The sequence below is a fragment of the Nematostella vectensis genome, chromosome 14 (assembly GCF_932526225.1).
Source record: "Nematostella vectensis chromosome 14, jaNemVect1.1, whole genome shotgun sequence".
NCBI lineage: Eukaryota > Metazoa > Cnidaria > Anthozoa > Actiniaria > Edwardsiidae > Nematostella > Nematostella vectensis.
The window spans coordinates 8,936,881-8,949,529 of record NC_064047.1 but is presented as its reverse complement, the minus strand read 5'-3'; the positions used below and the strand labels follow the sequence as shown (position 1 = coordinate 8,949,529).

The 12,649-nt window shown below is 40.6% G+C and overlaps 1 protein-coding gene across 1 annotated transcript; it reads left to right on the top strand.

Moving 5' to 3' along the window:
* The first annotated feature begins 2,460 nt into the window (after positions 1-2,460).
* Positions 2,461-12,627, top strand: LOC5510416 (TNF receptor-associated factor 5). The gene is made up of 7 exons (XM_032379535.2): positions 2,461-2,602; positions 3,834-3,973; positions 5,829-6,208; positions 6,601-6,741; positions 9,031-9,108; positions 10,415-10,492; positions 11,603-12,627. Exons 2-7 carry the CDS (start codon positions 3,862-3,864, stop codon positions 12,452-12,454), a joined length of 1,641 nt encoding a protein of 546 aa, XP_032235426.2. The 5' UTR covers positions 2,461-2,602; positions 3,834-3,861; the 3' UTR covers positions 12,455-12,627.
* Positions 12,628-12,649: the final 22 nt, after the last annotated feature.

The following is a 12,649-nucleotide window of genomic DNA, read 5'->3' as shown; positions in this document are numbered from 1 at the left end:
TTTGGTCCGTTGAAATGGAAAAAACGAACCACCCCGCTTAAAATCCTGGCTACGGGTCTGATAAGTGTGTGAACAAGAATTTAGCATCGTTTGAAACCTGGATTTGTATTTTATTTACGCTTATTTGCTCATTTACTTGATACCCATGAAGCACTGCGGGTTGCGATAATTAAATTATCCGAGTGCAACTATATTCGAAATAGGTGTATGTGTGAAGATGCGTGCATTTAGTAAGTCAACTTTGGGACAGAAAAGTGTTTAAAGGTTTGCCAGTTTTGACATTTCTAATGTAGTAAACAATATAGGATGGACTTCGGAAATAACTTTTTTCTTGTTTGCAAACAAATTATGGCCATCTTATTAACCTGCAAAAAAAACAGTGAGAAACCTTTGCCTTTGATAAGGTCTTGATCGCGGGTGTGCTTTGGTAAATACATAGTAGTGTGCTCCTGGAGATAATGAACCAAAAACAAATTCCCCGCAGAATAAAAATGCGTCGAGAGACCAATATTTCGCTTCTTTTCTGAATATTTTTTAACCATATTCAAAATTTTCAATCATCCATTGCGTTCGATTCGATTGAACCGAACAATCGAATCTCGATTAACTCACCAAGAACCATTAAGTGTCCGTACAAACTGTAAATTACTCTTTTCATGGTGTTGCATATGGGGAGGGGCGTGGCTAGAGGGAGCTGGGACGCACCCCTACGTAAGCTTCAAAGCGGTCTTTTCCTATCGAAGAGGAACTCTTTAACTGCGGCGCCCCCCGTCTCCAGATGCTTGGCTATGATAAAACTGTTTGCGTCTCTATGGAATCAGTGTGTTGCTATAGTAGTGAAAAGAATTTGTCATCATACACAGTACCCTGTGCGAGCATATCCAGTCAATCTTCTTGTTTTAAAAACTGTCGTTTTTCTAGCTTGCTCGGTCATTTCCCTATTGGGCATTAAATACCATATTTTGGAGTCCGCTTCAATCATTTTTTCGCTTTTTTATCGCTCTAGAGCTTTGTAAGTCGAGAATTTTTAAGTAAACTTGCAGGAATTCGTGTTTACTACGATTTTGCTGGCAGCCATCTTGGAAATGGAGCCTAGTCCCTAACGTTTTAGAATATCACAGATCTCCCGCGCGCTCGCCCCAGGCTCTTTTAGACCATTTAGAAAAACGACAGCCCTTGATTGATATGACAAAGGTCTTTTTGGCCGCCTAGCATTTGTTATTCTTTGCTCAGTCACGCACATGACATCTTTTGTTTTCAGAAACAATTGAGCTGAATTATGCTGAAATGTACGCGAACAATTAATTCGACAAAATACCTTTTCTTTTCTTTAAACCAAAGCTATATATTTTTTTGATTTGACTCGAGCTTGCACAGGACGAAAGTCATCAACAGAACAACGGCTTCCCCCCTGGCAAAAACAAAATGATTTTTTGTTATTCTAGAGGGTCAATGATGGTCTGAAGAAGGCTCAAGAGAGACAAAATATTATCATAATGCCAACGCTAAAAAACAGGACACACACATTGCTTGAAGGCTATACAACTCTTATTTAGCTTGCGGTCGTAATGTTAAACGTAAGAAAAAGAAACTATCTTGATTTATTGTGTCATTCTGGCCACGTTTTTGGAAGGAAACTAAGGCCTGTGGCGCATTTCCCCCAGTCATCCTTTTTATGTTTATCCAATAAGGTAGCCTGAGTATGAGGTGAAGGTGTGTAGGGGAGGGGTGGGGGCTGCGTAAGACGCCATTTGATATGTGGAGCATCTGTCGCATATCAGAGATCATAAACGATAACAAGGCTAATCTCTCGCGGTCAGTGATGCAAGGTCAGATATCAGAGATGTGATAAATACTGCGCTAACGTCGCTATGCTATCAGTCCGACGCAATGCTATAAAGCCCTTGCGCCTCGCAAATATCATACTGTACAGAACAGTACAGACTAGTAAACAGTGATCCTTACAATTTAACAAAGTCTCAAAACCTTCTTCAACTAAAATGCCACATCAGTACCAATACCAGGTGGCTCCGAGTCCCGAGGGAGATCCTTTAAAGAAAAAAATTTCGACTGTATTTTTACGTGACTTGAAACTTCGAGTTGTACCAGGAATTATTTTACCTGGATTAAATTATAGAAATTGCCTGACAGTGACTCATCAAATTTTGGCAAAAACAATAGCCAAACTAATTATCACCAAAAGCACAATACTCTGTTATGACTTTCGTATTGAGAATTGTTACACAAAGTATACAATATCGCACGAGATCTCCCAAGACATGTGCACCCAAAAGGAAATATAAAATCTTTTCTCCGCTTGAATTTTCCATAGCAATCTTGATTGATAGTGTACAGCTTGTACGGCTTGTACTTTATCCGTACAAAAGCCGCCTCATTTGAGGCTAGCTAAACATTACCCTTTGATTAGGTGTTATCGCGATATGCTGAGGTCATGTTGTTGTTGTTTTACGCAGTGGGGTTTCCGCTTACATTCTCGCTCGTCGTTAATGTGTGATTCCCTCCTACACACGGTCGTGCTTACGCTGAAATACTCCTGTATTACTACTGATTGTATCGTGTTTGTGCCCTGATACCTCGCCTGGTAGGTAGTTTACACTTTGTTTCATTCAGCATGTACTTCACGTAGTGAAAAGACGAAGAGTTCAGATTGGACACCGTGCCATCCCACTCGAAATCGTCTTTCCACGTGGAGTGTTGTTTCTAATATTCCTGTTGGCTGCGAGTACAGAACAGTTTTTGGTGGTACACAATTCCCTTTCTCACCCCTTCTAAAGGTTTTAATCGCACTCAAAAGAAGGCATTTTTCTCAGATTTCACAACTGTTTCAAGTTGAAAGCGAAAGCCACGAGGTATTTGCAAAAGATACAACCATCTAACATCAGACATCGTCGAACTCAAGTCTGGTAGGATAGAATTAATACAGTTGTTAATAGACTAGAAATTCCGCATTGTTAGTAGTTCATTTTCTTATCTTTCCATCACTTCTTCCATCCTCTGTTAGCAGCTCTCACAAATTGTAACCTTTAAAGACCTCGTGACATATAGGAGTTTTCATCGTACAAGAGCTGTTATTCCTGTTATTCCGTCACTCTTGTATGCAAAAATAGCGCGTACCCTTCTCAATTTTTATCCGTTAAACCAGGCCCGTATGTTGGACCAGGAGTGGTGGTGGGGTGGTGGGGTAGGGGGGGGGGATGGGTGTTTGGGCTCCCATCTTCGTTAGTGTCCAACTACTATGTACTGTAAAAGCCATGTCTCTACTCAGCCTTCAGCCACAAGGGATATTTAAAGTTTTACTCTCCTTGGGGCTGAGTTCGCATCGCCAAGTCATCTATTCCCCCCTCCCCCTAAACACACACCACACGGGCCTGTGGTAAAATGTGTCACTATCAAAATAGTCATAGTAAATCATAAAAAAGGTTCTCAAATGTTCGATAAAGTCATGCTTCAAGGATCCGTTGTCTCCCGCATGCTGCCTTTCGATCGCAAGCGCAGAGCACGTATTTCTTTCCGATTCTCACTGGAACGAAAGCGCAAGAGAACGCAACTGCTTGATTATTGTCTTGCGCTTGTGTTTGACCGATTCTCACTTGTGTTGCGCTTCCGTTTGCGCTTACGCTTGCGCTTGCGTCCTAAAGCCCGTCTTACCGAATGGTCTTTGTGTCTTTGGTGAACAGTGCCGGGTGTCCCTATTATATTATGCGAGAAAAAAACAACAATGCTTTTCAATGGATAGCAGAGCGACGGGTCGAATACAGGGGTTCATCAGAACTACACTTGCTATTCCAATAATGACCATTTGTTGTTTACAGGGCTTCCTTAGTTATACGCCGCTTCCTTATGTCGGACACGTCGAAGATATCGGAAGGTGACGAAGAGGGACAGCTGTGCGCGCGGTGTGCTTCCGATCTTGCATCGACTGACAACCATCGCCTTTATCAGCCAGACCAAGGTATGAATTGTATCACGTGGTACACGATCGGAGACCCAGCGGCCTTTACATGCCACTCCAATAAAGGTGTTTTGCGCGGCCGAACGAGAAAGCGGATCCTCGAGCATGGAAGAAGTGTTGAAATGGACCCAGGTTCGATCTACCAGGCACACCCTCCGCTTTTCCAAAATTTCTCTCACAGTTGAACATGGTTTTACCATGAGCCTAGCGGGCAATATTTCCTATAAAATCGGGGTATCCTTAATAGATCGAAATTATTTTTTATCATTTTTGCCAGAGAACAAATATAGTTGAGTAAATTGGGAGGAGATGGCGCTAGCTGGAATTAGTTGACTTTGCTGGAAACCCCCTCACCCTAAAAATTGAAACTATTTTTTGAAGTATTCATAGTGTAAACTTTCATTATCCGCCAGCACCATCTGTTTTATCATCTGGTATCCGTAATGAAAAATCGCTTAAAGGATTTCCTATAATGAAAGGCTATCGAGCATTTTTGTTATCGCATCCACAAACCATCTTTTTATCAGTTTAACAATTAGTAAGATTAGTTTTAGACCGATAAAATCGCAATGTAATTAAGATTAAATCTGAATCCGGAAGATTCCTACACGCTTCCTTGGAAATTCAATACTTGAGTCTTTAGGAGCTGCAAAGCTGGGAACAAGCATCTGTGTGACTTTTAAAGATACGTCTCATCTTATAGTTATATGTTACAGTTTAACGCATGCCGCTCAACTTTTAAGGGTATTTAGGAATCAACCAATTGATCCAGGAATTATTTTACCATGGCATTTTTTCTTTCGTTGTCAGAGTTGGCTTTATTGATTTTTCTGTGCCTTTTTGACCAGGAATGCCTGCTCAATTTTTTTTTGAGGGGGGAGGGGGAGGCTTTATTACTGCCCCGTCAGATAATGGTCGATCCCTTAAAACCAGTTAAAATCTTGGTAGATTATTCTTGTGAATTTTTATCTAATTGCGTTAGCCGCTTATTTCATTTGAGGGTCACTTTTTCTTTTATGGTATTTGAATTCTGCGATTTGCACTGCGCATCCCTACTGCGCACCGTCACGCGCGCGTGCCCCAAATTTGGTTAAATAAGTAAAAGAAGTAGTGAAGAGAAATAAAAGGCAACATTGTATTGCGTTTTTGCGGAAAACAGAGAACATTCATGACCCATGAAAGTTCATGAACCTAGGATTAGAGAATATCTATAAAGAAACAGTTTTAAGTAGAATTATCCAATAAATAATCAGGATATCATTATATAAATTCATATGCGGACAGTTTAAAAGAAATTGAGCTAAAAGCAAAAAAAAAAAAAAAAAAAACATTTTTAGAATAATAAACTTTGAATTAAGAGGAAAGAGTGAATCCCGATGCCAAAGTGTTATGAAATTTTGAAAAACAAATCACCAGTTGATAATTATATTCCAATTTTGTTTATTTGTTAATAAAAAGGTAAGTTTCGTGCCTTAAAAATGTATTGGTATCCATGCAATTTCAGTTATCTCTGATCATCGGATGTTTTGCAGCCTCTTACAAACTCGTGCAGGAAAATTAACCAGCTCGTTTGTCATTAAACAGGGCATTTTTTCGACATTGACTGCTAATTTGAGGTTAACCTTTATTTCCTAAAGCCTAAAATAGAGTGACTAGGAATTCAAACTACACAAATATTCGAGTTATCTCTGACAAACTCATGCAAAAACAACCTCAAATTTGTATTAAGATCAATACAGATTTTATTAGCTTTCAAGTGTTTTAGTCATCGAGACCAACAATTTTAAGTTGCAAGATTTCAGATAAGAAAAATACGCTGACAAACCTATAGTTTATTAGATTTTTTCATTTTTAGATACCAATCCCTGCACGAAATGCTGTGAGGAAGACAAAAGTAGTGACTCAGGCGAGGAAATTATCCTTTGTCCTTGTACAATGGAGACGAAAAAGCAACAGTGCTTCAAAACCTGGAAATCTCTCTCACAAGAAATGCCTCACGGTTACAACGGCAGAAGGCATTCTGCCACGGGAATAGAGCATCTGCCCGAGGATTTTATCATTCCTGGAGCAGAAAACCCGGCGAATAGAGAAGCCATCCACAAGTTTTTGTCACTTTGCTTGAGGCAGTTCGGGAGCTTTTCAAGTGAGGATGCGAGAGGTATGGCTACGAATGTTGCTGAAGATCGTTATGTCCATAGAAGTCGAAGCCCGCGTCGGCAAGGATCTAAACCCAGGGTAAGAGAACATATAGGATTTCGAGTTGCATTTTCAGGTTGAATTTTTGATAATTATCGGTATGTAGGGTATTTTTTTTTGATCGCATCAATACAGTCCAATACAGTGTCAGTTTGACCTCTATTAGGACGGCCACAATTCTAAGTCCTAAAATATTTTCTCTCATTTGAAGGCTGTAATTTCTGTAATTTGCAGGCACGTAAACAAGGGGATATGCTCCTCTCTAAGCCTTCAAATAGTAGGGCATTTCTCATTGGAAAACCGTCAAATACTATCCCTTTTCCATATAATAATACCTACATTTGTTAATATAATACCAGCCCCTCCTTCCCCAAACCGAATGGCATCCACTTTGTTTTTTTGCCATTTCTTGCTAACATTATTCTTCCCAGGAGTCATCCCGAAATCGTTACCAGTCTCCCGGTGGGAAACACGTCATCCTTGTCCCAACTACCACAGGGAGCCTTGAGCCACAGGCGCGAATTTGCAGATACTGTAACCGTGAAATGAAGCCAGGGGTTAGGGGGTTACAGGTGAGTGTCACAAACGAAAGCTGGGACGAGAGATAGAGCCCAAGAGGCTCGCCTCCCCACCCCTTCTAGCAGCCAAAAAATCAGTAAAAGGGCCCCCGAATGGTCCCCCGAAATTTCGATGTGCCCGCAGTTTTCGGCTAATGCTCGCATGCTCGCGCATTTTTTCCGCCGTGCTCGTATAGTATTTTTCCAGATGTGATCGCTGCTCTACGTTTTTCAAAAACTAAAAATGCTCGGTCTAGCATAAAAAACGGGGTGCTCGCAAGCTTGCAAGTGCTCGCCAAAGACCATTCGGCGGCCCTTTTCGATAAATCCAGGATTCTCCACTTAGACCGCTCATCGCCACGTACTACGGGCCCGTAGGAATGAGCTGGAAATCGAGCCTGTGAACTAAATTAGCTTGTACGATACAGGAAGAGCTTGAGCATAGACCTGCATGACTTCTGCTCTTTATGTTTTGGTCTATTAATATTTCCCCCAGGGATAGGAAAAATTGTGCGCAATATCAATCGGTGGATTTGATAAGATGTCTTTTCCTTACAAGAAACTTCTTACCATTGGTTCAAACATCTTCAGCGCGGATGTGGTATCTCGAAACGTTATCGATAATGGCTTTTTTTATTATTTCCCCCACTACCCACTGAAAAAAAAAAGAACTCTAATCGTCTTTGAATTGTATTCAGTGATAAGTATGCGGCTAAACGGGTCATAACTTTCAACTTCTTTTGTTTCGGATGCAAATGACCAAAAGAGACATGCTAAGAATGTCATCTCGCGTGCAATTGAACTAAGAGAATCCAACAGACCGAATCAACCATGGATTTCAAAACTCCTTTATTAAACGAAGAGAAAAGCTCAGAATCCAAACCTTCCCCAAGTTATGGTTTTCCAAAGGTATGTGAAGTGATTTGAGATGAGTTTAGACTGACATGACCTGCGATTTTGATTGAAACTACGTTTGAATTTTACTGCAGAGGGCAAGCTAGATTGCCGGATAAATAAAGTTTAATAGATTTTCCAAGACATAACTTTCAAGCTAAAAATGTGAAACTCCAGCCAAATTCCTGGCTTAGATAATTGTCTGTATGAGTGTATGTTACTTCCGTGCTATAATTTTTTTTAGATAAATTTTGGTGTTTTCCTTCACGTTTCACTTATTCGCGTGACTTTGTTCCTTGTATACGCTTTTGGACGTGACTACACATACAAATGTCACGCATCAAAAGTTACACAGATTTCGCACGCCATGCTAAGAGCTGTCATTATACCCATTCCGATAAAAAACGAATGTGTAGGCATATATTTTTTATGTGCGGGTAGCCTGTTGGTTCATGACGCACAGGAAGCCCAGAAATTGCCAAAACAAGGCATAGTCGCCTCGAACAGGCTCAAAGTCCAATTTCCGACTCTCGACCACAAATACTCGAGAAAGCGGAAGCAGGAAATGTTGATAGTGCTTTCCCAAGACAACCGGCGCCGTTTTTGTTTCAAAAGATCTTCCAAAACACCCCACATGTCAAACTAAATCGCGTGTTTAACTGTAGTAACTAAATATTAAGGAATTTGGGAAATTTCTCTAATAAACACCAACATGGATCAAAACACTATTTGCGCTATTAGTACATTATCAAGAGAATTATCGTTTTACTAAATTGTAAATCGCTTGTGGATATAAAGAAGAATCTAGGAATCTGAGAAGAATCTTAGACTCCTTTTGATATCGCTTCGAGCATTTTCATATACATCACTCGGTGCCTGATAGGTTTTCATTTAATATTCACAAAATAAGCAAAAAAAAAAGGCATTTACCGAGCTTTTGATTTTTTTACCGTTTAAGCTATCAATATTAAGTTCACAATAAAGTTTGATTAAACTAATAGCGTTCAAATGGCCCAGTGAGCAAATTCTTGTATTTATATGACAGACAGCCCTGATTTTAGCCGATCCCTCTTACAATGTTTTTGAAAGGAATTCTTTAATGAATTGTTATTGGGGCTTGGGTATTTGTCAAGTTTTAACCGCAAAGTTCTCTTGCCGCGCCAATAAAAAACCTAGCGTTGGGCGGCATACACAATCGTCTTTACGAAATCATCCTGTATTTTGATATCTTCTCCTAATGTTTTTATCGCCGTTGGGGATATTTCTCCACCAGGATCAAACATGATAGCCTGTTGAATTCCTAGTAACTCACACCGACGGCGAACAGAGCGTGTTATTCCTAAAGGTCACAATTCGCGGTTTTCATGCGGTAGGAATTGATTGAGCTTTCGCATAATGTTCCTTTCACAGCATCATCTTGAAGTGTGCTCGCGTTATCCCATTCAGTGCCCGAACATGTGCGGAAAAATGGACATTCCCCGAGAACAAGTAAGTATATACGTACCATCTGTTGTCTGTACTTAAAGAGATTTATCAAACTCGAGAGTTACGATAAACATTGGAAGATCTCTTTGATAAAACAGAGTTCCAAATACCAAAGATATAGACTAAGGTTTATTCATCTTACCCAATCTGTACCTCAAGAGTAAAATATCCTATTAAATATAGCTACTGAAAAGCACTCTATATTATTCTCGAAACTCTAAACAAACGATAAGCGGTAAATCTAAAATGAAATGATCGTAGAATAGGCCGTCTTCTAAAAATCTTTTACTTCTAAAAGAATCGTATAAATAGAGCTCTAGCCGCTTTGATCGTCTTTTGTTAGGTTTCTTTAATATTTAGTTATAGTTTTGCCAATTCCTTAGCTGTTTCGCTAGTTGTTCTTGCGAAACCGTTATCGTCTATTGAGTTCAAGAACGAAAAGTTTACTCTCGATGGATGACAATTGTGTGAGATTTCAGCAGTAATTAACGACGATAAGATAAATTTTCTTCCTGTTTTCTATCTTACATGTATAGTAAATATCATCGTGTCAGCTCAAAACATCATTAATAGCTTTCATAGGTTTTGATTCCGCTCTTCCCCAGAAAAAATATGGTTATAATTAAGATGCAACACAGGTAGCCCAAAGTGCTATTCTAAGCTTTCAGAGGGACGGAGCTGTCTTATGTCCGCTAAGCCCTGACCTAACCAGGCGCGTACCCAGGATGGGCCGAGGAGGGGTGGGGGGGAGCGCCAAGGGGGGGTATGCGCGCACCCCCCTGTGTTCGTGCCTGCTAACTAGGTTTTTGAGCAATCTCCGTAGCAAATAACATACAAAAACACACCAAAATAACCATATACTTGTAATGGCAAAATTTAGTGGCTTAGAACGGCCGGAGCAAGTGCAGAATACTCGTCTTCAAATAGTTAACACTTCGTTTTCTATAAAACTCTAAACGTCTAGCTGAACGGCCTAGGAACACCACAGGCTGTCCCATCCGCCCTGAGTTTATCCCGCTCTAGCTCCATCAAAACGAATTATACCGTTTAGATTAGCAATTTTTGGCAGAATTGTGCTGTCAGGATCTTACTATTTCAACCATATTTACGACAAACCAAGCTTCGCTCATATATCTATCTTCTACACCCTACATGGGCTACCAATGGAAGAAGGAAGGCAACAATACTCTATATCATACAATTTTCAGTTCTTATTTACACGTTCCCGAACCGCGTATCTTAACCAGCGGTTCTTGTAACGAATGTTTACGCATGTGCATGCTAAGGTTTTCCCGCCTTTTTATCACAGATGACCAATCACATCATTGAGGATTGTCCAAAGGCGACGGAAAGCTGCACGTTCAAACATGTGGGATGTTCATTCCAGGTACTTTCATAAAAGCATCAATGCCTTTAACCTTTGACCCCTTCCTTTCTTCACTGTCGAAAATTTTAAAGACATCCCCCCTTTCCCTCCTTCCCCCATTCAGACGGAAATTTTAGAAGGAAAATAATGTAGATTTACCAATCTTTTCTATAATAGTACCCCTCACATTCTCCGGGGTGCACCCCCGGATTATTACAGCACTTGCTGTAATAAAAATATTAATGAATACTTCGTTCACTGTATTGATTGCGAGTTCTCGTATTATTGATATTCTGTTTGTGCTATTGTTATGTATCAACGCGCAAATGAAAATAGATTTTTCATTCCTGGTTGTCGAATAGTGTTAATGAATGTGAAGAAAATGCAATTGTGTGCACTCATTTATGTAAAGTTCGTTAATGTATTTCCTTTTAGTTCAAATGATTTTACTTTCGCTTAAATGACAGTACATCGGTGTAAATGTTTGTTATTTTGGCTAAAATGAATGCGTATTTCTCGGTAATGAAAAGCAAAAGGTGTATTACACTGATGTCTCGATCACACGGAGATGAGAGTTGATGAAATCCACTCTCTTGCTCTCATAGGATTGCGATCGAACAGCCTTTGAGAGTTGGTGATAGTGAGCAGTTTTCTTTAAATTATTTGACACAGGATTCATCACTGATTCGGGAATTACACGTTAAATTCACTTTTTGTAAGACTTCCGATAGAGATGCTCTCATCAACTTTCATTCACGCGATGACAATTCTCATCAACTCTCATGTCGAATTTGAACATGTTCAAAGTGAAGAAGAGTCGATGAGAGGTCGTGAGAGTGGCACGGTCAAACGGTCATCAACTCTCATCTCCGTTTGATCAAGGCATAAAGAATGTTGATCAACCCCTCTTTTGTTGTTTATAATTGAAAATACAACTGTTTATTCGCAAGAAAACTTCAAAATGGCAATCTTCGAATGACGTCTGATAAATTATCCACGATATTTGAATGAAAATATCTAGTTACTCGCTTTAGTTATTAGATGGAAATGGATTCTTTGAGTCGCTCGGCATTGAGCGGGAGCATAAAATGGCGGCGTGATTGGCCTTATTTTACGTTGTTTTCCATGCAGGGCTCCAAGAACAACCTAGCAGACCACCTTGCTAAGAGTCTCGAGGACCATCTCCAACTTGCCTGCCAACTTGTACAGGACCAGAAACTTGAACTGGATAGACAACGCGAGCGAGTCCGGAAGCAGGACGAGGCGATTTACCAACTCACAGAGACAACCGCCAAACTCAAGCAACTCCTCGAAGAGCAACTAACCACGAGGCAGTCCCAAGACCACGTGATCCAGAAACTCAGCGAACAACTCAAGGAACAAAAAAAGCATCAGAGCAAATTTGAGAAGGAGATCAAAGCTAAGCTTTCAGACTTGGAGAAGAAGGAGAGTTCAAAAGAATGCAGTTTGTTTAGCAACCCCGTGGGGAGTGGATATGGGGAATTGATTTGGAGGGTGTCGAATTTTAATAAGAAGGTTGCGAGGATAAGGACGGGTCGAGGTGATGACCCCGTGTGTAGCGAGCCGTTTTACACGTCAGCGTTCGGATACAAGATTTCTTGCTGGGCGTACCTCAACGGTCGAGGCCGGGAAGAAGGACGGAGTGTTTCGGTCTACGCGTGCGTAATGTATGGGGAATATGACGCTGTGCTCAAATGGCCTATCAGACCGCGGTATACATTCGCGTTGATGGACCAGAACCCGGATGTAGAGGATCGGAGGGAAATCGTGCGCGTACGGAAAGTGAACGATTTCAAACGAGACGACGTGCGCCGAAAGGGTATCGATCGGCCGAAGCGTGACGAGAGGGCTATCATAGTCGGTTTTGATGATTTTGTCGGACATGACGAGCTGGAGACTGGGACCTACTTGGCTGACGACAGCTTCTTTATCAGAGTTCTAGTCGATATCACAGAAAACTAGACAAACGCGTCGCTTTTTCACCTTCTGTCGAGTAATGAGTGAGTGGTATTAGAACAGAAAAGAAAAGGTATGAGAACAAATGATCGTATGGAATGTTGTCTGGTGTTGGTACATAGTACGCTGGCCACTTATTGTATCACACAGAGAAAAATAAAAACAAATGATCTTACGAATTAATGATCGTATGGAATGTTT